The 24505-nt window shown below is 54.2% G+C and overlaps 8 protein-coding genes and 1 non-coding gene across 9 annotated transcripts; 2 read left to right on the top strand and 7 right to left on the bottom strand.

Moving 5' to 3' along the window:
• Positions 1-567: 567 nt before the first annotated feature.
• D7B24_008239 (uncharacterized protein) lies at positions 568-1563 on the bottom strand (the record flags this gene model as incomplete). The annotated part of the gene is made up of 2 exons (XM_028642332.1): positions 568-996; positions 1048-1563. The coding sequence occupies 2 exons, from the start codon at positions 1561-1563 to the stop codon at positions 568-570; spliced, it is 945 nt and encodes a 314-aa protein (XP_028493871.1).
• Positions 1564-2383: 820 nt separating this feature from the next.
• Positions 2384-4731, bottom strand: D7B24_008238 (uncharacterized protein; the record flags this gene model as incomplete). The annotated part of the gene is made up of 14 exons (XM_028642331.1): positions 2384-2720; positions 2771-2844; positions 2893-3176; positions 3320-3348; positions 3410-3480; positions 3549-3681; positions 3735-3806; positions 3860-3890; positions 3966-3981; positions 4034-4085; positions 4140-4182; positions 4254-4431; positions 4487-4525; positions 4621-4731. 14 exons carry the CDS (start codon positions 4729-4731, stop codon positions 2384-2386), a joined length of 1470 nt encoding a protein of 489 aa, XP_028493870.1.
• A 746-nt stretch (positions 4732-5477) lies between these two features.
• Positions 5478-6748, bottom strand: D7B24_008237 (uncharacterized protein; the record flags this gene model as incomplete). The annotated part of the gene is made up of 2 exons (XM_028642330.1): positions 5478-5769; positions 5823-6748. 2 exons carry the CDS (start codon positions 6746-6748, stop codon positions 5478-5480), a joined length of 1218 nt encoding a protein of 405 aa, XP_028493869.1.
• A 233-nt stretch (positions 6749-6981) lies between these two features.
• On the bottom strand, positions 6982-7371 carry D7B24_008236 (uncharacterized protein; the record flags this gene model as incomplete). The annotated part of the gene is made up of 1 exon (XM_028642329.1): positions 6982-7371. The coding sequence occupies one exon, from the start codon at positions 7369-7371 to the stop codon at positions 6982-6984; it is 390 nt and encodes a 129-aa protein (XP_028493868.1).
• A 1853-nt stretch (positions 7372-9224) lies between these two features.
• D7B24_008235 lies at positions 9225-9336 on the bottom strand. Its single transcript has one exon. It is a non-coding gene; the product is annotated as a tRNA-Ser (tRNA).
• A 572-nt stretch (positions 9337-9908) lies between these two features.
• On the top strand, positions 9909-10754 carry RKI1 (ribose-5-phosphate isomerase rki1; the record flags this gene model as incomplete). Its single annotated transcript, XM_028642328.1, has 1 exon — positions 9909-10754. One exon carries the CDS (start codon positions 9909-9911, stop codon positions 10752-10754), a length of 846 nt encoding a protein of 281 aa, XP_028493867.1.
• Positions 10755-11233: 479 nt separating this feature from the next.
• D7B24_008233 (uncharacterized protein) lies at positions 11234-12724 on the top strand (the record flags this gene model as incomplete). The annotated part of the gene is made up of 3 exons (XM_028642327.1): positions 11234-11506; positions 11561-11960; positions 12015-12724. The coding sequence occupies 3 exons, from the start codon at positions 11234-11236 to the stop codon at positions 12722-12724; spliced, it is 1383 nt and encodes a 460-aa protein (XP_028493866.1).
• Positions 12725-13248: 524 nt separating this feature from the next.
• On the bottom strand, positions 13249-15149 carry D7B24_008232 (uncharacterized protein; the record flags this gene model as incomplete). The annotated part of the gene is made up of 4 exons (XM_028642326.1): positions 13249-13559; positions 13620-14325; positions 14381-14706; positions 14771-15149. The coding sequence occupies 4 exons, from the start codon at positions 15147-15149 to the stop codon at positions 13249-13251; spliced, it is 1722 nt and encodes a 573-aa protein (XP_028493865.1).
• A 3013-nt stretch (positions 15150-18162) lies between these two features.
• On the bottom strand, positions 18163-18681 carry D7B24_008231 (uncharacterized protein; the record flags this gene model as incomplete). The annotated part of the gene is made up of 1 exon (XM_028642325.1): positions 18163-18681. One exon carries the CDS (start codon positions 18679-18681, stop codon positions 18163-18165), a length of 519 nt encoding a protein of 172 aa, XP_028493864.1.
• Positions 18682-24505: the final 5824 nt, after the last annotated feature.

The raw sequence follows: 24505 nt of genomic DNA, 5'->3' as shown, positions 1-24505 counted from the left end.
TCCAAGCTGCGGAGGGCCAGAATTCAAATGTATTCCGACCCATTACCTATCTTCTATTTGCCTGCAGACCACGTTTGGAAGACCTCTTCACTCTGCTCTAACAATGCTCTGACACCGGGCCTTGCAATGGTGTGGCATGTACGAAATTCGGAGATAGTAGGTAGGGATGGAAGAGAGGTTGACCCCTACGTGATGCAGGCTATCTTCAATATAAATACGACCAGAGGACACCTCATAAGGCGTATGAAGGTCCTGGTCAAACATGTGCGATACGCTGGATGCTACCTCTGATTACTTTGGCCATCGCCAAGTGCGTTTTCAAGCTGTGGTTCAGGACCTAGGCCAAGACCACACTTATCCTGTTGGCACCCATCCTCGTGATGCTAAGCTGTTTCGCTTTCTCTCGCCGATACTACGAACCGTAATTACCATGATGGGAGGTTTTGAGGCTTGTTGAAGAGGAATGATGCAAATTGTATTTCCATTATAAATTCATATCCCACCACATCTTCCCGTAGTCGTCCCCCGCACTCCACGCTGAACTAGACTGTAGTATCGTGTCGACGATCAGCCAACGACCCCAGTTCCAGCCTGACTCTCGATCAAATCACACACACAACTAGCAGCATCGACATCATAACTGTAAGGCGGCGCCACAAAGCTGCCCACTTGCGTAATGTCAATGTCCGAGTTGACGTAGACATTGTTCCGCTCGACGGCCCAGCCCTCGAGCTTCGCGTCGAGGTCCGTGACGATGGCACGGCGCGTGTTCTCAAAGTACGTCGACTCGACGAGGACTTGCGCGTTCTCGCGCGAGTTGACGCCCGACGTCGGGTTGTCGAGGTAGCACGAGCTGTAGATGTGGCCGGTGCCGAAGCGGATGGAAGGCAGGCGCGAGTTGACGTTGATGAAGCTGTTGTGGTGGTATGTCACATGCATTGTGCCAGCGTCCTGCTTTGTGTTGCTGCTCGAGTGGCCGATGAGGGAGCCCTTCCACTGATCTGCGGTCAGATACATTCAGGCACATGTAGGCAAAGGAGAACTTACGTGGTCGTGGAACTTGGTCCACGAGACGGTGACCCAGTCCGAGGCACGCTTAATGTCGAGCAGACCATCGTAAAAGTCCTTGTTGCCGACGATGCCCGCGTTTGAGAGATCGAGATGGTCGATCCAGATGTTGGTGCTGCGCTCAGCCTCAACAAGGTCGCCGCCCCGGGGCGCCATGCTGAGATGAAGGTTGCGAAGGATGATGTTATCGACCTTGTACAACCGCAGGCCACCTCCAGTCAAGCCGGATTTGGCACCGAGGCCGAGAACCGAGGTGTTGTTCTCTACACGGAGGATGCCGCAGCCATCGATGATTCCACTGACGTGAATAACGCCGCTGTTCTTCAGAGCCGCCGTGAACTGGCTGCATGTGGTCACAACAACAGGCGGGGCATTGCCTCCGCCAGTGGTGGCAGCGCCGTAGCCGACAAGCTCATCGACAGCAGCGTTTCCACACTGGGCCACTGCAGTGCCGACGGCAGCGAACAAGGCCAGAGCGATCTTGCTGTTAAGCATGTTTGCAGAAGCTCACAGGATATGAAAAGACCTTAGATGGATGCCGATGATGGGTTTCGTAGGTTTGAGAGGATGGTGATGTGGAACTCGACGGCGGCTGATGAGTGGTAAACAGTTATGGGTAGACTCAGAGTGAATCTGTTGACCTTTATACTAAAATCAAGCCGCACAATGTCTACTTAGACCTCGAATGTACTCCAATGCCGACTTGCCGAGTGTTGAAATCTGTGAAGCATCTTCAATTATCCACCAGTGTTAGCTGGCGCGATAGCCTCGTTGTTCACGCATTATGATTTGGCTGGTCGGGATGGCACAGTGGTTACAAGCGATTGGATATGCATCAGCGATGGTCAGGAGGTTCGATGAAAAGTCCCCAAGTCCGCATTGACAGCCTTCTACAGATGATGTGCCACCCCTGATGGATGAGAGAAACAAGGTTCGGCCGTCTCGGCACCAACCTAGGCTTTCCCGAGCCATCTGTTGTTCAGCCCAAGTCGGCGATCTGCCGCTGACAATCGAGCGGTTATAATATGCCGCCAATCAAAGTCTCGAGGTAGATGCGATGGATCTCGTGGGGTAGTTGCGTAATCCTTGTCTTATGCAGAACACGCGCATGAGGCTGCTTCCGCGCTCCATTCAGTAATGATGTGAACACCCTCGGCAGCGATGCCGCTTGTATTGACGACCTTCCAGTTGTGGGAGCACAGCAGCAAGCCAAGCCCGAAATGGACATGAGGGGTGGTGGAATTGCGGTCATGTTTCGAGGGAATCATTTCTCCATCAAAAGCCTCTTCGGAACATGGTATATTGTCTTGCAGTCCTATGACGACGCAGGCGTCGCCTCGGTAGGAGCAGCCGGCGCTTCAGCGGCACCGGCATCCTTGGCACCCTTTTCTTGGGCCTTGGCCGCCTTCTTCGCATCAATTTGCCTCTGTTTCTCCAGCTTCTTGAGCTGGTTCTTTGTCAGCTTTCCATCTCCCTCACCCTCGGCCTTGCCTTCGCCATCTGCTTTAGGCCTGACCGCCAGGTCAGCGAGGCCCTCTGAGCCGCGCCAGACCAAGGGACGACGAGCCATGAACTGCGCGACAGTCTCATCGGTCACCTTCGCCCTCCTCTCCTGGAAGCCCGTGCAGAATTTGGACAACTCCTCGGCACACCTGGCTACTGTCAGTGGTGCAAAATCCTTCGAGGGGCGGGCAACCCTTACCTCTTCTTGATTTCGCCGGTCATCATCTTGCCCGACCTGTAGTCCTTCTCAATTTGAGCCAGCTCCTCGTCATCCTAGGACCTGTCAGTGAGTGCGAAGAGCGTAGGAGAGTGGACCCGTACCTCAAGGAAGAATCGAAGGTATTGATAGCTGACATCGACATCGGGGTTGGCTCCCAGCGCACGTTGCTCTTCCGCCGTCTCGCGTCCGCCGCTGTAGGCGTACTTGTTCATCTTGGACAGGATCTGCTTGGGTGTGTCGAACATGAAAATGGCAGAGGATGCGACAGATGCCGACATCTTAGAGCCAGGTCCCTGCAGGGCGTCGAGGAACCGAGAATGGATAAGCGAGGGCTTCGCGTACTTCAGGCCTTGGCTGATGTCTCTGGTCAAGCGGAAGTAGGGGTCTTTTGAGTATTAGTATGAGGTCTACGATGTGGCTGCTTGAGTCGCGAAGCCCATCAACAGTCGAAGTACAGGTCAAAGAACAGGCCAATATGGTTGAGGAGTGACGCTAACATGGCGACGGGAATCATTTAAAAGAACTCACCTTGGTCAATAGCACAGGGAATGAGGCAACTGGATTGCGTTAGTAGCTGTATTGTATCAGACAGGACATCATGTTGGTAAGAGTTCATACGGAATCTGGCTGGAGCGGGCTTCATCCGTGCCGAAGATGTGAGGAAATGACGGGGCGAAGGAGGCTGATGCCTGAATGGCAGCAAAGTGCACCTGCATACCGTTAGTGAAAGTCGGCAGCAGAACCTGGGTTTTCTTACTTTGCCGATAGAGGAGCTGCCATCAAAGCCAAAGGCCGCATTGGCAGTGTTGACAGTGATCCTTTTGGACACCTTGGAGATGGTCTCGTAGAACTTGCCGCCAACGTAATCATAGTCGTTGAAGAGGAATGTCCTGAACACAGGTCAGTATGACTTCAATGGTCTACCCACTTGTATAGCACGAACCTATCAGGGTTGAAGCCAATGGCCAAGATATCCTTGGCGTTGGACTTGGTGTATCCCTTCACTTCCTCGACGCTTTTGCTGGTTAGCCCAATTCGGCGGCAACAAGTGTGCAGCTAGCAACCTACGTTCGCTTCTCGGAGAAGAGGAACTTCTCATCTATCAAAGCGTGTTAGTCCATAAACGCAGCTACATCCGTCTATGAGTTGGCGTAGCGCAAGCTGCGAAACGTACCATCCGTCATCATGATCTGCAAGATGTCAGTCGTGCAATGGGAATCGCATGTCCAGTCTTAATATTACCACAAGCGGCGCATCCAATACATCCGACAACCACTTGGTAAGCGTGAAGGGACTGATACGTTAGTCGTCACCTTTCGACTTGCCTACAAGTCTACACGAAACTCACATGACGTGTCCAATGTGCATCGAGTCAGAAGAGGGACCTCGGCCTATACACAAACTGCATCAGCACATGATTCTACTTCGTACTGATCACCGATGCCCTATTATTTTGGCGTACCTGTGTAGATGAAGAATGGAAGCTTCTTCTCGTATCGGTCGAGGATCAGGTCGAGGTCGCGGTGGGAGAAAACAACGCCTCGTCGGAGGAGGTGGTGCGGCTTAACGCCGACAACACGTTCGAAACGCTCGAGCATGGCCTCGTCAATGAGCTTGGTGCCAAACTCGTCCACAAGTTTCTGTAGTACACGTCAGTCGTCTCGACTGGATCGTGTAGGGCGGCGAAAGTTGTACCCTGTAATCAATGGCCTGAATCTTGCCATCTTCGCCGACCTGAATAGATCAGCCCTCGTTCACCACTCTGTCGAGCCAGCAGCCTGGGTGCATGGCCGATTGCCCGCTCCATGGCCTGGCACAGAAACACTCACAGCACCAGAAACATTCCAGGGATCGATCTTCTGCTGCGAAGAGTCGGCAGGAGCCCCGCCTACGGCGGCGGGCGGGACCTCCTGGGCGGGAGCTTCGGGGGCGGCAGACATGGTGATGGCCGCAACGCGGGGTCGATACTCGTGCGCGTTGGCGGGGTGCTCGGAGGTCGCAAGCGACGAAAGTCGTGTCAATGCAGTGAGACACTTGGTCGTTACTGAAGGTCTCAGCAAAAAGGCTTGCTAGAGCTCGCTCCGAAAGCAGTCGGGAGAGTAGGTATGGTGGTAGCGACACGTCGCGGACTTTCAAGATCGCGGAGGAGGGGTCCGAATTTCTGGCTGCAGTCGTGAGTCAACGGCAGGTGGTGCGAATTGGCAGGAACAACCCCGCGGCTGACTAAGGAGCTTTCGGTCAGGGGTCGATTACCCCGCCTTCACCGAGTTGTCGCACTCAGTAGCGTTGAGAGCTATGTTCTCGTAGATCATTTGTTCGCCGAGAACAGAGTTAGGAACACAATCTTTCATCGGGCCAACCTGCAATAGACGCTCCTTTTACCATTTGTCGATGTCGCAATTTCGTTGGGCTTCGCATCGACGAATCCCGTAGAGGACCTTTACGATCAGGCCTCAATTTGAAGCTTGCCAGCACGATTCTTGACATATTTAACGCCACGACCTTTATTGTACAGCTAACTGTGAGCAGAATGACTATCAGCGGCCTTTGATGCCACCGATGGATGTCAATTCGAACGTGACATGCTGTCGCCGATGTGGGTGGCTATCAAGCTCGCGCCTAAATCAGCAAACGATAAGACGTTGAGCACTGCCATCTCCATCAAATCAGGTGGTTTTCCTATAGCTCAAAAAGTCGTCATCAGCTTGGGAAAGTCGTCCGCACTCGCTTTCAAGTCCTTGAAAATAGCCTCTGAGTCGCTTCCGCCTAGATGCTTCATACGATCGACATCGTCATCCTCCAGATCCTTCAGCACCTCCTCTGGCTCCTCCTTGCCATTCTTCTGGTCCTTCTGCTGCGGCTCAACGGCCTTGTCAATACCGCTGGACTCGCCAATGAGCAGGATCTGCGCGTTGGGGTAGTCAAAGTGCGCCGGTTTCGAGGGTAGCCAGCGACGGCCCTGAAACTCGTCTTGGATCCTGCAATCGATGTCAGCAAGGGAATAGCGATGTCGGAGCAAGCAAAGACTGACTCCTTGGAGAAGCCCGGCCCCTCGGGCAACTGCGTGTTCGCGGGCGAAGGTTGCTCGGGGTTCTTCGTGCTCAGGATAAAGCTGCCCTGCTCCTTGACACCCAGGTCCTTCTGTACCTCCCCCAACTCCCCAGGCAGGGTGATCATGTACGCCAGGTGGCTGTCGCGCCCGGTGGTGGTGATCACATACACGCCCTCGGCGGCCGGCGTGGCGGGAGGCGTCGTGCTCGTCCCCTGCGTCTTGGTCACGTTCTCCGCGCCTTGCAGGAAGGTCTCCTTCAACTCTTTGAAGCTCGCGCCCGACTTTTCGACAAACACCATGAATCGATCCTTTCCACTCTGAGGGAGGACCTTCTTCGGCAACGCCAGCAGACGGCTATTGCCCGCGTCGCCGATGGGGCCCTCGCCGAGACGGGCATCCCTGGCGAGAGGTCGCAGAATGAAGTAGCTGCGAGCAATGTCGTTGACCTGCTCAGGCTCATCATTGTTGACGCGTGCGCGGATGAAGAAGTAGATGAGACCCTTTTCGAGGATGCTAGAGGGGACGTCGGGGTCTTCATGGGGCTTCTCGGCGGTGTCGCTTCTACTGGTGGGCTTGGCATCGACCTTGTTGTCTCTTTCCTCGTCCTCATTTTCCTCGTCCTTGCTATCGCCCATTTCCGTGTCGTTGCCATTCTGGGTCTGTTCATCGGCTTCATCGTCGCGTGACTCGTCTGTTGTGGTTGTGGGCTTGGACTCGCCACTCTTGGCAAAGCTTTCTTCAATTGTCGTCTGTTTCCCATCGTCGGCCTCATCTCTCTTCACGCGTTTTGCGTCTGGCGAGGCCCCATTATCCTGATTGTCAATGACATGCTTCTCGCCGGCAGCCGCATCACCGTGAGCGCCGTCGGCCTTGGCATGGGTGTCGTCAGATCGTGTCGCGGCCATCTTGATGATTGAATTCTGTAGATCTCGAATGTTGACTGAATACTGGCGACGGGAAGATGAATGTTTCGTGACCGACGAAGAGAAGACAAAATAGTAGATCCAAGCAGCTCGAGCGAATGGTGATGTCATCTCAGCCTTCTACATCATCCACCTCCGAGCGCGCGCGGGCACGTTCCCATGGCAAACGCGTCCTGCGCGTCGCGTTTCTTTTCTTTTCTTCTCTTCCGGCCCAGTCAGCCGTTGAGTCTCCCCATAACAAAGACCAAGACGCCGAGCGACGCGTTCATGAGCGGCAGGCGGAACTTCAGGCCGCTCTTGGCCCGGCTCCAGGCGCCGGCGCCCGTCCAGAAGAGCACGAGCCCGAGCGTCGGCAGGCTGCCGCGCGTCGAAGGCCAGGCAAGCATGGCGGCGGTCAGTAGATACCAGGCGCCGACGTAGCGCATGTGTCTGGGAATGTCGTCTTTGAAGGGCACGATGGGGTAGAGTTTCGCTGCCGAGAGCTGCGTCTTCCGATAGGTTCGCGCGTGGAGGGTCGGGAGTGCGTCGCTCAATCGGGCTACTGCCGCGATGGTGAAGTGGAGAGAGAGGACGATGGCCGGGAGAGCGGCGAAAAGAGACAACATCGTGGATGGGTTGTAGAGGGGGAGCCAGAGGGCCAAGGCCAGCGCTTCTCGTCGTTTCTCGTCGAAGGAGAGGTCAGGAGGTCGAAGATGATGCTTATCTCTTGTCTTGTCTGGTCTGAGCGCGCGGGTGAACTCTGTCCTACAGTGCGGTATTGCGTTCCATGCCGACGTCATTGACGCGAACTCGGCAGCGATTGGTTGTGTCTCATTCACTGCTTCTTTTTCGCGATGCTCGCAAACGACGCAGAACTTGGGAACAGACTCGTCGCGATGTCATGCATCGTTTCTCGGTCTCTGGAATTCTGCGTCATACATGTCATGGGGTTCGATCACAACGAGGCATCATGAAGAGACGGCTCTCATAGAAGAAGGCGACGACTGTTTAATTGTCCAAAGTACTGGTGCAGAAACATCATGAACAAGACTGGATCGCTCGCTAGGGACATGCATCAGCAGGCTACAATCAACTGGCATTGGCAAGACCGACATGGGGCGATGCTCAAGAACCCCAAACCACGGCACTGGTTGGTGCAGACAGGAATGGCGGAGTGTGCCTAAACAGTTCGGGATGGGGTTTGTGTCGAATTGTTGTCACACTTCATCTGGTTTTCATCAACTCAGCGAATGTAGTTCTGACATCGTGTATTCTTCTCTCGACATCAACTCCCACCTTGCGTCCGATAAGATCACTGCCATAGATCCTCCACTGGTACACAAGTTTTTCATAGCTACCTACAAACCCCGACATGCCATAGGTGGCGGTCGTGCGTCAAGATGACCCTACTGCCACATCTGCAAGATCCTTATGGACGGCTTCAAACCCTGTGCTGATCCGAACCCCCGTTCCAAGAGCCCCAGGAGAGTCAAGCTCGGCGGGCCGAGCCAGCTCCTGCCCTCCAGGTGCAACAAAGACAAGGCTCTCCGCCAGCATTTTCAGAAGCAGAGTAGCTAACAGACTTCTTGCTGTTGAGAAACAGCCACACATCTCGATCATTCTCGTGCCGATGCGTGTTTGCCTTGAAGACGATAGCGACAAGCCCTTTTCACTGACAAGAGCATGCGACTCATCAGAGATGAGTCGGTCCCGAGTCATGCTGGCCTTGTCTTATGAACCTGACCTGGAGTGGATCATTGCCCGTCTCTTCAAAGCTTGGATCGGGAAGTTGCCAATGACTGCTCGGCAGCCGGTGCCTCAACTCGATGAAGATCTGGCGGATGCGTCCCGCCTGGCTTGTCGATGTGGAAAGGAAAGCGTCAGATCTCTGGCAAGCAGTGCAACCCGTTCGCATCTCTGGCACTGTCACTTCATAAGGTAGTAACATCGGCTCAATGGGGACGTGACCGTTGGCAACGGCCACGATATGCGACTGATCCGTCTGATAACGGTCACTAGATCTCCTTGCACCTCTTTCGTCTGCGAATATAACCAGCGCGAATTGACGTACGACAGTGGCCGAAACAAGTTGATTTGAATGGCCATATGCAAGGCACGCTACTACGGCAAGACATGGATCAAGAAGAAAGTTCAGACGTGGGGACTTTTCACGCTGTCGGCCGAATGGAAGGACGTGAGTGCCTGTCGCCTGGCAAGCCGTCATGTTGAGAAGTCGACATGGGAGAACCTGGAGCTGAAGAATCTGTTCTTCATGCTTGGCTGGGCAGCCGTAAACATTTTCTCGTCAAGAATAGGGCTTGAGACTTTGCATCTTCCCTTGCAATCCTTAAGCCGAGGACGGGTCATCAATGTAGTAGGTGCTTTGAGTTCCTTACGTAGGCACCTAAGGTAGGTAGGTAAGCAGTTAAGATCAATAATACAGTGCTCCATCATGAAGCAAAAACGGCAAAAGAATTAACGACGCCTGCAGGATTCGAACCTGCGCGTGCGAACACAATGCCTGAACTATCGAGTGTCCGAGAACGCTCATCAATAGCAGGGCATCGCCTTAACCACTCGGCCAAAGCGCCGCTGAATGATGGGGGGAGGTGTGCGGAGACATGATGACCCCGCACGAGGGAGAGGTATTACGTCTGCTGTACTTCATCATGTCGGTGGCTGTCGGCAACTTCTTCCTTGGCGTTGTTGCAACCGCGGCGTATCGTTCCCTCGTTCTTCAGGGTATCCTAACCAGGATGGCTGGGATGACTGAGCGGAGGGGGATGACGGCTTTGAAAATAAAACTGCAATTGAAGTACGAAAATTTGTGTCTCGAGGTGCTGGTGCCAAGCGCAGGAATTCCAGTGCGGACCAGTCTCTGAAGATCACGTGCCTTCAGCTGAGTCCCCACCTCGCACTGACTCAGCACCCGGACTCGGAGGTTCATGGCGGCTGTCGTCATACCACCCCACTACAGCTTAAACCTCAACCACAGTCGTTACCATCGTGAGATTTACCCTCACCCCTCCCTCCCTTCCCCATGTTCCGCCTCCTGCGTCCATCTTTCTTTTGCCCTCCAGCAACAATTACCAACAAGATACCCCTTCCCTTCCTTCATCGGCTTCACTTTGCTTCCGAAACAGCCTCAACAGCAGCTCGCACCATGTCTACCCTGTCCCCCGTCGAATCAGCCAAAAAGGCCGCTGCCGCCCGCGCCGTGTCCGAACACCTGCAGCCCAGCCACCGCTACGTCGGCATCGGATCTGGCAGCACAGTCGTCTATGTCGTTGACGCCATCGCTGCCAAGGGCCCCTCGTTCTGGGGCGAGATGACCTTCTTCCCCACCGGCAGCCAGAGCAAGGGCCTCATCCGGGCTGCCGGCCTGCGCCTCTGCAACCTCGACGACAGGCCCCTGGAGAGTGGCAAGCCCGTGACGCTGGACGTCGCGTTCGACGGCGCCGACGAGGTCGACGCCGAGCTCAACTGCATCAAGGGCGGCGGCGCCTGTCTGCTGCAGGAGAAGCTCGTCGCCATCGCCGCTAAGAAGTTTGTCGTTGTCGCCGACTACCGCAAGCTCTCGAAGAACCTGCTCACGCAGTGGAAGGCCATTCCCATTGAGGTCCTGCCCATGGCGGCGCCCGATGTCCTGAACCAGCTCGTGGCGCTGGGCTCGACCGGGCCCCTCGTTCGCCCCGGTGTCCCTGGCAAGGCCGGCGAGGTCGTGACGGACAATGGCATGTGGATCATTGACGCGCCGTTTGCGCCGCTGAAGCTGCTCAGCGAGGGCGCGGGTGCTGAGCGTGCCGCCGATGGCTCGTGGGGTGTCAAGGCGCTGGCGGACGAGATTGTCAAGATTCCCGGTGTTGTCGAGGTCGGCATCTTTTTTGGTCTCGACGGCAGCGAAGCGGCCAAGGCCGGTAAGTCTGGACTGGCCCAAAAGCCTGTGGCGGCATACTTTGGCATGGAGGATGGCAGCGTCAAGGTGACAAACGCGGCGGGGTCGGAGTAGGCTTGCTTTAGAAGTTTCAAAATAATAGAGGGATCGTGTGATGAGTGTCAAAGACTCCATCAATCATATTGTAGGTTCGTGTCTTTTATTCTCGTCGCACGATGAGTGATTCTCTGTAATGTTACCGTCACGAAGGCATTTGCGGCCGTCACTCGGGAAGTTGATTGCACACGATCTGTCAATTGAGATAAGACGACTTGGTTATTTTCTTCTCCACATGGAAGGAGCAAAAACCACACATGTCATTTGCGTCTATCAATAGCAACAATATTCCCAATTTAAATGATATGCAAGTCCGTTCCTTCCAGTTTTCATTATAATATCGATCTTAACCGTCGGCTGTCGTTGATTTGTTCTTGTTCTCAACTTCTCCAGCGCCCTATTTCTCTTTTCTTTAACCTTTCTTCGGGGGAAACCTCATCGTTCGAAAGCCAGACTACTACTTCGTCTTTAGCGCAAGCAGTCCGAGCTCAAGACCAATGATGAGGACCTCAACGTTCATGATCGCAGGCATCGTCTGCTTACTGCTTCTCAACTCTGCAATGGCCTCATTGGCAGCTTGGTCTACGGACATGGGAGACCAGCTTGTCCTCCAGGCTCCCATTTCCCACCTTTTGTACCACAGCAGTTGCAACACCTCGAACGATCTCGTCTTCCCAGTCAACGATCCTTTCGTCTTGGAGACCGAGTTCCCTCCCAAAGAACACAGCAGCCTGGCCGGCGTCGGCTGGTTCGACGCCGTGACAACATGGGTCCTTCCTCCAACGCCGCTCGTCTGTCAAGAGTATGACTGACTCTTTCTCTAGGCTTGTCTCTGGTATCAAGACTCCTCAAATAACCTTGTGTACGCTCGCTACGAGTGCAACGCCACCAGCGGTGCCTACGCGCTTCACAACTCAGAGATCATCTCGACAGCCCTTCCCGATGGCATCGCGCTCCATGATCGTACGGCGCTCAATGCCGTCCTCCTTGGCGCCGAGGAGGGCATTCGAGTCTACGTCCACGACGAGGAAAGAAGGATCCATGAACTTTCGTTCCATAACCCAACGGGCTGGCTCCATGGTGGATTGGTGGCGGACCAACCTGGTAATGGGTTCGCGCTGGCATCTGCTGCGTCGGCTGAAAAGGAGGTTACTGTCATTGTACCGGGCGACCAGCGCATTCAAGTGCTCCAGAAGGGCATCGAAGACGCTGTTTGGGACAGGTGTAAGTGTGAACGCCATCAAACCACTAAACCACGCCGCTAAGAATGAGCATCAGTAATCACTTCAACAACTGGCGAGATGGCTTCATTCCAACCCAACACCCTCCTCTCCCTAGCCCTCACAACCGACGATCAAGGATCATCCTCCCTTTTCTACATCGGCACCGACGCAACGCTCCATCACCTCCTCTCCCCACCAGCCAGCCCGGAAACCTGGGTCCCCCAGCCCGCCCAGCCCCGCAACCTCTGGCCAAGGGCAAATACCCCTTCCGTCCCCCTAACCATAACCTCCCGTCGGGGAGCTCGCTATTTCACTCTCTACTACCAGACGTCCCCCACGGAGATAGCCTGCGCAACCTTCAACGGAGAAGCCTGGTCCACGAACCTCCTCCCCCTCCTCCCACCTCCGGAGATAAGCCCCTTCCTAACCCCCGATCCCACCACTCCGCGCACCGAGCCCCCGCAGCCCAGAAACGTCAAGGCCCCCCTATCAAAACCAGCCCTCATAGCCCTGTGCACGATGCTGCCCGTCGTCGTCGTGCTAGCCCTCTGCGCAGCGTGCTTCTTCACACACCGCATGCGCCAGGCAGCTACAAGGCAGGGCCCCCGCCGCGCGCCGTCGAGAACGAGACCGCGTTCGACGGATCTGGCGTTCCGCCACGTCAGGCCGTACAGCGAGTTTGGCGAGCTGAGCTGGGAGGATGGCGTGAGCGAGGATACGACTACGGTCAGCCCGTGGCGAAGGAAGAGGGGGTGGACGTGCTGATGAATTGGGCACTTTACTCGGCAAAACCGAGGGTTCACCCATGAGGTCGGCTTACGCATTAGGGTCCTGATACTGACTTCGTTCTGGGACAGCAGTTTCGGTAATCCGCGGCTGCGAAACGTATGACAAGTTGTGAGAAAGAAGATGTGGCTACAAACTGCTTGTGAGGAAAATGGCGGTTGGGCCTCGGTGTAGATTATTTGGCTAGTTAACAAACAGAATACATTGCATTGCGTAAGAAACTCATAGGTCTACGACTACTATACTCGATGAAACCGGCGTAGATCAGAATATTTCGGTGTCGAATCAACATCTATGAGACATTTTACCCGATATAATGTCTTCGTCAAAGCCAGAGGTATTATTTCTAGTCATTATGCGGAATAGGAGATGCAAACATGCTGCTCAAGCAACCAGCCACCAACGCCGTCTATGCCACTATATCCGTTACTCTCGGTCCCAAACCCGACTCCTCCGGCTATCCATCATTCATCTCATCAAAGACTCCTCATAGACTGCAACGTCTAAGCCGCGCCGCCAGCAGACAGGTTGCTGGTGTCGAGCTTCTTCCACCTGGACCCAAGGCTCGCTACGAAGGCCACACCCGCGCCGGCAATAACAAGCGCAAACGTCACGCGAAGACCGTCCATGTAAGCCTCGATGACAAGCGGAACGACGTCCGTGGGGAAGGCGTTGCGGATTTCAGTTGCGCCAGTCAAGATAACTTGCTCTTGGGAAATCTGGGGAGCTGTATCGCGAAGGGTCTTGAGGATGGTCTGGAGGAAACCAGCTTGAGCACCTGCGACGTAGAAAGCACCGCCGATAATCTGGAAGACTGGTTGGTGTTAGCGAAGATGGTCATGCCGAAGCTGTCAGCGCCACGGGCGAAACTTACAGAGCAGAATAGCTGTCTTGGAGGCGAGGTCTTCGGGTGTCGAGGTACCCTGGACGGCGATCATCGGAATCTGGAACGAGGCGCCCCAGGACAGGCCAGCGAGAGCCTGGTAACCAATCCACTCGCCGCTGCCGCTACCAACGTCGAGCGTGTAAATAAGGCCAGCCGCCACGGTAGAGACGGCAGCGGATACGACGAGGATGGGTGTGTAGTGCCCATACATGGTGATCGAGATGCCAGAACTAACGGTAGCGATGGTGACACCGATGATGAGAGGCAGATTGCGCACACCGGATTGCGTGGGGGATTGGTTGTCGACCGACTGGAAGTAGATGGGCAGATAGTAGATCAGGGTGAAGTAGGCGCCAGCGTAGAAGAACATGTAAATGCTGGAGATGTATAGCGTGCGGTCTTTGATGAGGCGCGGGGCAATCATGGAGCGCTCGCCTTGATACCATTGAAGTACACCAAACGCAATAGCCATGAGGACGAAGCCGACGATGAGGCCAATGACGACAGAAGAGTCCCAAGCATGTTCAACGCCGCCGTACTGGAAAGCGAGCAGGAAAGAGATGGTGGCAGCCATGATGAGGGCAGTGCCAAGGGGATCCATCTGAAGAATCTTCTCCTTCAGAGGTGCCTCAACGGGAATGGCATGAGGAGGTGTCTGGAACCAGAACAGAATGATGGCAGCAGAGACGGCGCCCTAGTCAAGTCAGTCTGGGGAGTCGGAATGGGTTTCAGGGACTGGGGCAACGCACGATGGGCAGGTTGATGTAGAAGCACCACCGCCAAGTGACGTGGTCGGAAAAAACGCCACCAACGATGGGGCCGATGACCGAGGCAATACCGTATGAAGCACCGATAGCACCAGTGTATGCGGGGCGTTTGGCCGGAGGCGCGGCGAATCCTATGATGGTGTAGGCTCCGGAACCGATACCTGCGGCACCAACGCCGGCGATGGCACGGCCGACGATGAGAGCGATGGAGGTCGGGGCGACGGCACAGATGAGCGAACCAACTTCGAAGATGGCGATCGAGATGAGGAAGCTAATCTTCAACGGGAAGTACTTGTACGCCTTGCCCCCTGAGAGAGAACCACTTATCAGCATGGTGACCTCAAGGTGGGCCAGTTTCGGGAAGTCACTTACAGGTTGACTGGAAGGCGGCGACGGTCATGAAGAAGGCGGCACCGTACCACGACACTTCGTCCAGGCGCTTAAATTCGTCGGTAATCTTAGGGATGGCTGTGCCGACGATGGTCATGTCGAGGGCAACAAGGAAGATGCTAAGCATGAGGGCGACGAAGACGAAAGTCAAGCGCATGCCTGTAGGGTACTGAGGTCCTTCCGCCGGTGCGGCGTCCTCGACACCCTTGTCTGGCTGCGTCTGCGTCTGTGCCTCTTCGTCGACGTCGGTGGTCGAGCCATACTCCTTCTTGGCCTCTTCATACGCCGATGGTGTCACGGAAGGGGACCTCTCGGGTTCCTTCTCAGGATTGCCCCCTAGGTTGCTGGCGGTCAGAGACATGATGAGAAAGCCCGTTTGTGTCCGTTGATGGGTTGGGTGAGGTCAAGTCAGGGCTGATGTGGTGTCGTGCTACCGTAACAAGGTTGGTAGAGAGCAAGGACCCGCGATGCAAGAGTGTGTGAGGCTTGAAGGAAGGGATGGGCCGTGTAAGATGGCTTCGGGGCGTGCCTTATGTAGCACTGCCTTTCCACTGCGATGAAGAAAGAGTCTTACCAAGACAACCATAACGGTCTGCCTCACATCATCTCTGCATACTTTCTGCCTCAGTTCCGCAAGGGCAGGGGGTCCACCTCGTCTGTTTCTGCCCATGGCTACTCTGTCCCTCCTGCGCAGCAAGTTCTCGCCCGGGCTTAGGACCGAGACCGAGAGTCTCGAGGTGACCAATGCACGTGTTCGGAGACATCTTTGGTAATGCCGGCTCCACGGAGATTCGGGCGGACAGGGATAGAGAGAGAGGGTGATTCATCTGGCCGGGTAGGGGTGGTGGTACATGTGTGCCATGTTTTGCCTGGAAATGGCCAGGCCAGGCGACCTGTGTCCAGCGGCAGAATTGCGCACGACGACGAGGTACACTGCTGGGTACGTACCATGCCCTCGCAGCTTATACGCGGGCAGCAAGCGGCTGGGCACCAACATGCTTATTGGTAATCGCTGGGCGGGGTGTCAGGATGTCATGGTAGCCGGTAAGCCCTACGAGAAAAGGCGAGAATCCCTCCCTTGTCGAGCTGCAGCACGGTGGCCCAATCCGGGCATCGATGTGGTGAGATGATCTGCTGGTGGGTTTTGTCCGTTAGCCAAGGGGAGGCTGCCTGGTGGATGGCGAGATGAGATGAGCAATCCAGCATCCTCGTGCTTTGTGGGCTTCAAGTCGGCCTGCGTCCTGGCTAGCTAGCGCGCTTCTGCGGACAAAGTGTGTGGCCCATGCCCATGTCCGTTGCCCTGTGGCCCGTTCCACATTGGCCTTGACTTGGGAGTGAGGGCGATGGAGTTTGCAGATGCTGGCTTGCGGACTTTGGATGGCGTTAGCGCGCTCGAGGGGTACCACCCGTGGAGTTATGGGTTTTCTCCGTGGGTGGGTTTCTTCCGACCATGGGTTTCTGCCGATGGATGGAATTTGGCCGCTGTTGAGGGTGTGTGTTGGTGCAGCTGAGCCGCCGGGCTTAACCAAACTCCAGGCATCATTTGTGGTCTCCGTCGCGTCCAGCAGCCCGTGTCTCTCACCAGTTCGCAACTTGGTCCCTGTGACGTACGCGATCGTCTGCAGTAGGGCTGCTGACGATGATGTTTTGTTCAAACAGCCAAGGCGACGAGGGGTTGAGCTCATCGGAGACATTTGCACAGCTCAAACGGAGACTTACAGGGAGATGGATCCGCTCTGTTCCGTCCCTTCACTGCATCGCACCATGGCACAATCGCACCCCCAACGCTGAGGCCAACTGCCAAGATAGCATGCGGAGGGGTACACTGTGGCAGTCGACAGACGACCTCAGAAGCAGATAGAAAGAACGATGGAATGCGAAGTGAAGATGCAAGGGCAAGCCCCGGAATCGCCGCGGAGTTTGGCTCAGGGAGAATTTGTCAGATGGGCGCGATCAACCGAGACAAGAGTACCTCGCCAAACGCCAGACGCCAAACTCCACCCACCACCCAGAATTCAGAAGAACAAAAGCTCGGCGGGTGGAGATGAATCCTACGGACCACTGTACCGTCGCGGCAGCGCGACTGAAACATGGATTGCCAAAAGTAACGGCCGCCTCGCCTGTGCGCCAATAGTCATCAGATGTGCGCGTCAGATAGCAACATGTTCGAATGGAGAGCGGCGAACAGCCATTCACGTCGTCGCCGTTGCACGACGGCCGTGGCATCAGCAGATTCGTCCGTTCGCGTCGGTCGTCGCTGTCCGTCAGCATACTAGCGGTGGGAAAGCTGATCTGCGTCGAGACAAAAACCTTATCTGCTGGGATCTGTCGCGCCAGCGGGACTGCTTCTGACCTGGGGCTTGCTGCTGGCGCTTTTGAGATGAGGCGGACAGGGAGGAGGAATCCGAACCCGCGTAATCCCAGACGAAAGGGTGTCGAGATGAGTCTGACGTGATCATGTACGAGCGAGCAAGCTACTAAATGATTAGCGAAGTGGGTTCGGCAGGCCCGGGCCCATCTCTCCTGGGTAGATATGAACCGCTGAGTTCTTGACCTCCATCTTCCTGGATGCAGGCTGTCCGTCGTGTGGCCGGCCGGGGTGACCAAAAATGAGAGGAGGGATGCAATCCCAAACTGGAAGAAGTCGATAGAATCGCGAACAAGGCATGTCTCCTTGCATCGTCTGAAGGAGCAAGCCCTGAGACGGCTGCCTCCGAAAATGTTGATTATCGATCAAATTCATGTGGAGCGCACTGTATTTACACCTATATGGCCGATGCGCACCCAATGATAAACTGCGGACACGAGATCAACACACTGTGTATGCCTGCGCTTTCCTTGCCAGCATCATCATAGCCACTGCCTGCGATCGATGACAATAATACCTTCCCTTAATCAGTGGCTCCTGCCACCGTTTCCTCAGAATCCTGGCTTTGTCATCATGATACCTAGTACGAGGCTGAACACAGCGCTGTGAACTGCATCTCGGATGATTCCTCTCTCTGTGTTACACAGCTTTCTACTCCGATTCCTACTAGTCGCCCAGATGCGAATCGGGTCCGAAAAGCATCGGATGGGCAAATCCTCATCAGAGAGGTCTCTCAGTGACCCAACACGAGGGACTGACAGCTAGCATGAGGCACTCACGTTCTCTGACAGCAGCTTCTAGGCCGGCCCGACGAACACGGCTACCGAAGTTGCCTATCGATGGCAGGGGATTTCGCCGTTGCACAACAACACCAGGAGCGAGCTAATCAGATGCTCAGATGCTCAGATGCTCAGATGCCAGCGCCTCCGTTCTCCTTGTCCTCGACACCCTTCCACGCAGGTCATAGCAGCGTCTGCGGCGCCCTCACTTTGATCTGCTGCTCGACTCAGGCTTGCATCCTTGACAAGCTCCGCTTCCCCTTTACTACCGCATCGTAGAACCCCTGATACCACATGGCCTGGCTGACTGGCACCAGCGCCGTCAAGCCACCATCGATGTGAGCCAGCCAGACATGCAGCGCCTGTAGTGTATCCATCACCTCGTGCGGGCTGCGCTGCGGATCTCGACTCGTGAGCAGTGCGTCTCTCAGTTTTTTCGCTTTCTTGCTGCCGCGCTGGCTGTCCTCGCCCAGTTCGAGGATGTACGTCTCGAATCGACGCCGCATGCACTCAGCAACGCGGCGGAGGACGCGCAGCCCTGCTTCGATCTCAGTATCGTGCACGAGATCAGAATCAGGAATCAGGTACCCATAAATCTCGGAGAGGGGCTTGATGCTTTCGTAGGCTTCACCAAGCCATTCTTCCGTTTGTCGCTTGCGCATGGATTCTTCATCAGTCATGGAGGTAGGAGCCGACTTGTTTGATGCTTCGACCTCGGCTACAGACTGAGGCTCGGAAACGTTCATTTTTCCAGTGTCAGTCACCTTTTCGATACGGACGCCACCAGCGTCAATCGTTGGTTGTTTCGAAATAGGGTCCCATCGCTCTGCGTCCGTCAGCACGATTTAAAGCATGAACACAGCAGGTCACGTCTTACCAACTGTGAGCTCGATCGTACCCCGCGCCCTTCCGTCTTTGGCATCCCATCATCCCAGGTGGAATAGCAAGAACACCTGTCCAACCTTGATACCGCCAGCCCTAGCCTGTACCTCAATCGCACCCCTCCGTGACCTGACGATTATTGTGTCTTTCTTCTGAATACACAGTTTTTTCGCCTTATCGCGCCGCTGGCAGGACGACATCGGCGCAGCTGCTGTAGCCATGCACAGACGTGTATTCCGGTCCCTCCGTTTCCATTAATCGTCATCCAAACATTGAGTTAGGCTCGCTTTACATGTAAAGTGTATGCCAGCCTACCTTCCCGACCAAGGCCAGTGCTTAGTATTCGCGAGGAGCAGCTGCCCGCTCGTATAGAAGGCTGTACTGTGACTGGTTAGTCTCTTTATCATCGATTTGGAGTTCTTGACAATGAGGCCCATGGCCCCGTCCGAGGTGGCGCGTTCCAGCTTTCTGTTCCGCCGGATTAGGGTGCGCTGTGAGCGATCAGAGCTGTTGATGCCCTTCCACCCGGTGATAAGTTCAGCTGCTGCATCCGTGCATAGACTATGAGCGTACTCACCCATGAAGCCCCTTGGGGCCCGAGCCTCCCCTTATTCACCAGATGCGGTGCCCTGCCCCGAACGCCGACGACCTTGCCGTCCTTGTCGACAATGTCGAGACCGCACCCGGTGCTACAGAGGACATACGCGCTCTGCACCCACTTCTCCGGCTCCTCGTCGTAGGCGTGGTCGACGCGAGTCGGCCGCTTATGCGTGTATGGCGTCCGACGGCCGTAAATGTCCCATATGCTGCCTCGGCCGCAGTGGGCCGGCGGTTCGCCGAGTTTTCGGCATGATGCATGGTTTCAGTTTGATGCGACTCTGAGGACCGAATGGCTAGAGGGTGAATATTGAGAGCTTGGAAACACAAACCAATTGAGCAATAAGGCGACTTCTATTGGAAAGCAGCGACGCTCCGGTCCCCCTAGACCAATGATGCGGCACTGACGAGCCGAAGCGTCAGGGTCCGGGCCGGTTTTATGTGGCCAATTGTAGCTTCTATGGAACGTGTCGAATAAAGGTCTTGAGGGCTGACGTGTAGTCGTCTGGGAGAGCATCGCAGTATTGGTGAAAGTACCTTCTTTGTTCCCCGGAATCGTATCAGCGACTTTCGCACTGACTGCCACGGAAGCGAGTCATCGAGACTCGGTCAGCCGAAACATCTGCTCCAAACGCCACAACAGACGCCATTGTATCGTCATCAGCTTCAACTCATCCGATCCGTCCTGCCAAGTTGCCAGATATTCATCTCGCTCGCCCGGGAGTCGCAGCAAGACGGGATGCTCTCCAGCCTGAAAGTCGTCAACAGGATGGACGTATCTCTCCCGAACAGCTGTGGTGCTCAAGACAATTCTATATTCATACTCATGGATCAGTCGCCCAATGGGACCGACATCTCTTCTGGTCTTGCCTCTGGGCTCGTTGCGGCTCATGCATACGATCCAGAGGCTTCCTGGCTAGTAGTGGCCTGCGACTATCCACTCGTCCCGGCAGAAGCTCTGCAGAAACTGCTGCATGATCCCTATCAACCTGTCAAGTGCTTCAGATCCTCTGAAGGCTTCTGTGAGCCGCTGCTCGGGTTGTGGTCCCCGGAAGCATTACGCATACTCAAACAAAGAGTTGCAGAAGGGAGACTGAGCCTTTCGGCAAGAGTCAAAGAGGTTGAGGGTCACATGTTGAAAGTGCCAGAGGGTCGTGACTCGTGGTTTTCGAATATCAACACAGCGGAAGAATGGGCGCAAGTCCTGTAAAGGTGGGAAGACTCTGGTTTGTCAGAAGTACAGATCTCGGGGTTGGACAAGAGTGATTGATTACACAGACGATCTGACAACCCCTATCATGTACTTGGAATGTTGAACCCTCTAAAAGGAGAACATACAACATCAAGCTCCTTCTCATCCAATATTTTCCCTTCATTAAGCTGTATCCAGCAATTAGCATCGAGATAGGATGCAACTTTAGCTGGGCTTTGCTCCTTGCTCATTTCCACGAGGAAACCCACATCTGGCATCTATTTTAGCTTCCCATGCCTGAATAATGTACGAGAGCCCGTGCCGTCTGGCATTTTGCCGGCATAATCTTGCTCTAGCCGTCGAGGAAGAAGTTTTTCGATGATCGGCTTTTCGGGGGGCTAGCCCTGGAGGCATTTCATAAAAGGCCGCACGAGAAACTGGAAGCATGCCGCAGTTGCCCCTGGATTTCCAGGCAGGCCGAAGATAGGCACGCTGTGAGCTCCTCACGAAAGATTGTTCCGAACAGCACAGGATGACCAGGTAGTATCCGTAGCCCATGAAACTCTATGGCGGCGTCAAGGCTGCGCAATGACGGTAATAGGAAGTCGAATTTCCCAGCTGGTACGCCGCCGGCCGTGATTCAAAGGTAGAAGTGCTCACTCTCGGCCGTTCGCCGAAGTTTTATTGCCATCTTGCGGGCATCGTCCGCAAATGGTCCGAGAAACAATACGTGTGCCCCAGCCTCCGCCAAAGCCGCGGCGAGGTACGGGCCGTTGGCATCTGGAACGTGGCCAGGGTCGGTTGTTGCGATATCTTTTCCAGAAGACCAAGTTCGACGCGAGGATTCTTCCAGACCAAAACTCAGTCACTCCTATTGAAGCTAGGGCCAAAATGTGCTCTGGTTGGACCGTCATCCCAGGTACAAGAAGTGCAGTGCCATCTTTGATATCGTCACCTGCAACACGTCTGTGTTCCCTGGCGGCGACCGGTCTTGTGAGCTTGATCATCCTACCGCGAACATTTTTGACGTCCGTCATGATTGATGTTTCTTCTATCTTGATGTACGCGTCCATTTGATAGCCTGAGATACGTTTGGTTGGAAAGACTCCGCCAGTCATGATGTCAAAGCACGGCAGTGTCGAGGAATCAATGTGACTTTCATGAAGCCCTGGGTCATGTCCTGCAGCTATCGTGCCACAGACCTCCAAAACCACCGCATGATCGATGGAGGCGTTTCTTGTGGCACTTGATGGCACCACGTCTCCATCCATAGCCGATGTGTCGGACTTTGGTGTGGCAACAAGGCTGTAAAAGTCTTGGCTACAACTTTGCCGACGGCTCTCTGGAGGGCAATACATTGCGTTCGCGAGTTTCCTGCTGTCAGTGCGGCCACTTCATTAACCCTTCCTGTTGCTACTTCGTACGAGGCCATGATGGATGATACGAAAGGGTCGCCTTAGGAAAGCTGGATGTGGCTCGACTCAGAGGGTGCGATCCGTGTTCCGCTCCGTCGGGCAGGCATGAACTTTTCGGCGATTCTTTTCCAGCAGACTTCGTTTTCATTGTTAAGCATCGAAGTTATTGCGTGACGTCAATGTTCGCTCACACAACACTGGTGAGCAACTCCACCTTTCACGAATAAGCAGGCTCGGTATGCCTTTGATAGACCTGTTAGTCATGCATCGATGAAATCGTTCGATCCACCCGAATGCTCATGGTCTCCTGAGGAAACAAAAGAGCAAGTACCTAGTATTCTGCGTTGTACGCAGTCCTCATGCCTTTGATTGTCCGCACTGCGCCAACCAAGGCAGACTTCGGTGAGGAATTCGTCACAAAACAGGCTATTCTGACCAGGCGACCACTTAGAAGCGAGTGATTAGACCTTGGTCATGGACATCATGACGATGCCTAGCAGCTATGGAACTGATTCGCCGAAACAAGCTGCTACTCTTGAGTCGTATGTATGTTGGCGGCCATTCATGGGGCGGGGCTGAGTCAGGGCAGATATATCTCAGGAAGCACATGCGCAGCCCCAAACCTAGGGTACCTTAGGAGCCCGCGGGAGCGGGTATATAAGGGCTGCGGAGGGCTAGAATACAGAGTTATCCCCCCCTCATAGCTAAAAGGTGGCTGCGGATATCACCTGTCGAAAGCCTGCACTGTTCATTCTCTTGCTCTGACACTAGAAGAAAAGAATATATTGACAACCTCCGCCCTTTCACCCCCCCCCCCCCCCCCCCCCCTTCGAACTTCGCGTCACACAGGCAGCTGTCGACTAGCGCTCTCCAAATGGCTTCTAAATTCACGGCGGCGTTTGCAGCGATTCCTAACGAATTGACAGTCGCAGCTGCCAACTTAAACCTCGACTTTTCCCTCATGAAGGTGGAGGCCCCAGCCGAGTATCAAGGATTGGGCCAAGCCTTGTCCGCCCATAGGCGAAGTGAGGCCGAGGAAGGGCAAGCTCATGTCACGGCCCGGAAGCTTGGGGCACTCTTCGAAGATCTGATCCCACGCACGCCTCATCTTCTGGCCAAGTATGGAGAAAGGGTCTCAGACATTTCAAGAAGAGCAAAGGCAGACATGCAAAAACACCCGAACGCTGGAATCTTTGCCCGCAGGGCCGGACCTGACGGCACCAGCATCTGGGCAGCCGCGACCTCCGGGGATGGGGCTCTCGCGATACATCTTTTGGCGTGCATGTTAGCCAGAATATGGCAGGGCCACGAGGCTATCTCAATTTGGGTCGAAATTGTTGAACGTCGGAAGCAGCAAATCATCGATGAGTTTCAGGCGAAAAACATGGGTTCGACGGCCGCGGTCCTGGCAGCGAAGCAGACCTTCAGTCGACAACAACTGGCCGCCTGGGATGCAAGTGCTCGATCTTGGATCCAAACCGCAGACGCACATTTCCGACGGCAGCAGATTCAGTTGACATTGATTTTTAATAATATCAAATCACCGGTGAACTCCAAGCGCGACTCGTATGAAAGTGTGCTGGAAGCATGGACATCGGGAATGATAGCCATAGACCGTCTCGCCCAGGGTCTATCGCAGAGGGTTCAGGATGGTGCACTCCTTATCGCCATACCAGCATGGCATCTTTATCCGGATATAGAAGTGCTCGTCAAAGACATAAAGTATATCCGACAGAATGATGAGCTAATGGGTGGAGCTATCATTACACTTGCGGGGTACCGTACCACCAGCGATCAAGGTGGTGTCACCTGGTCTCTGCCCTTATCTCGCATACTATTGAACCAATATTAGGGAACTCTCTAGGGCGGTGATCCCGTTAGGGGATCACCGATCCCGTGATCACCGTAGCCACGGATTCACAGCTCCTAAGAGCACGTGAATTATAGCTTACGTAATCGGTAGGTCGAATAGGTATATCTAACTTACGAGGGTAGCGATAATCTATAGAGATATTATTAATAATATTATAAGACTTATATCACTTACCCTACGTATTTAGAGCTCTTAGGTATAGCTAAAGTAATAAATTAGGGTTTATATAAATAGTAAAGCCTTTTTAATACTAATTAATATTACGTTTAACGTAATATAGAATAGCTAGAGCTAGAGAAGTAAGGATCGATCCTATAAATAATATATTTACTATATATAAGCTTATCGATTACGCTTTATAAGTAATTATAAGAATACTATCTTACTTATAAGTATTTTAAGGCTTTTATAAGAGCTTAATAATAGGGAATTCCCCTATTACGTAATCTATAAGAGCACTATCTATTACGAGTATCTTAGGACTCTTACGCCTAAGATTACTACCTAAGCTATAGTACTAGCTATAAAACCCGATAAACGAAGCTCTACGGAATAATTAATCCGCTATAATAAAGCTTTAATAGAATTAACGATAATAAATTCCTTAAATT

The sequence above is a fragment of the Verticillium nonalfalfae genome, assembly GCF_003724135.2.
Source record: "Verticillium nonalfalfae strain VnAa140/NRRL 66861 chromosome Unknown scaffold_71, whole genome shotgun sequence".
Lineage (NCBI taxonomy): Eukaryota > Fungi > Ascomycota > Sordariomycetes > Glomerellales > Plectosphaerellaceae > Verticillium > Verticillium nonalfalfae.
Note: the sequence above shows the minus strand (reverse complement) of the source record. Positions and strands in the feature narration are given on the sequence as shown.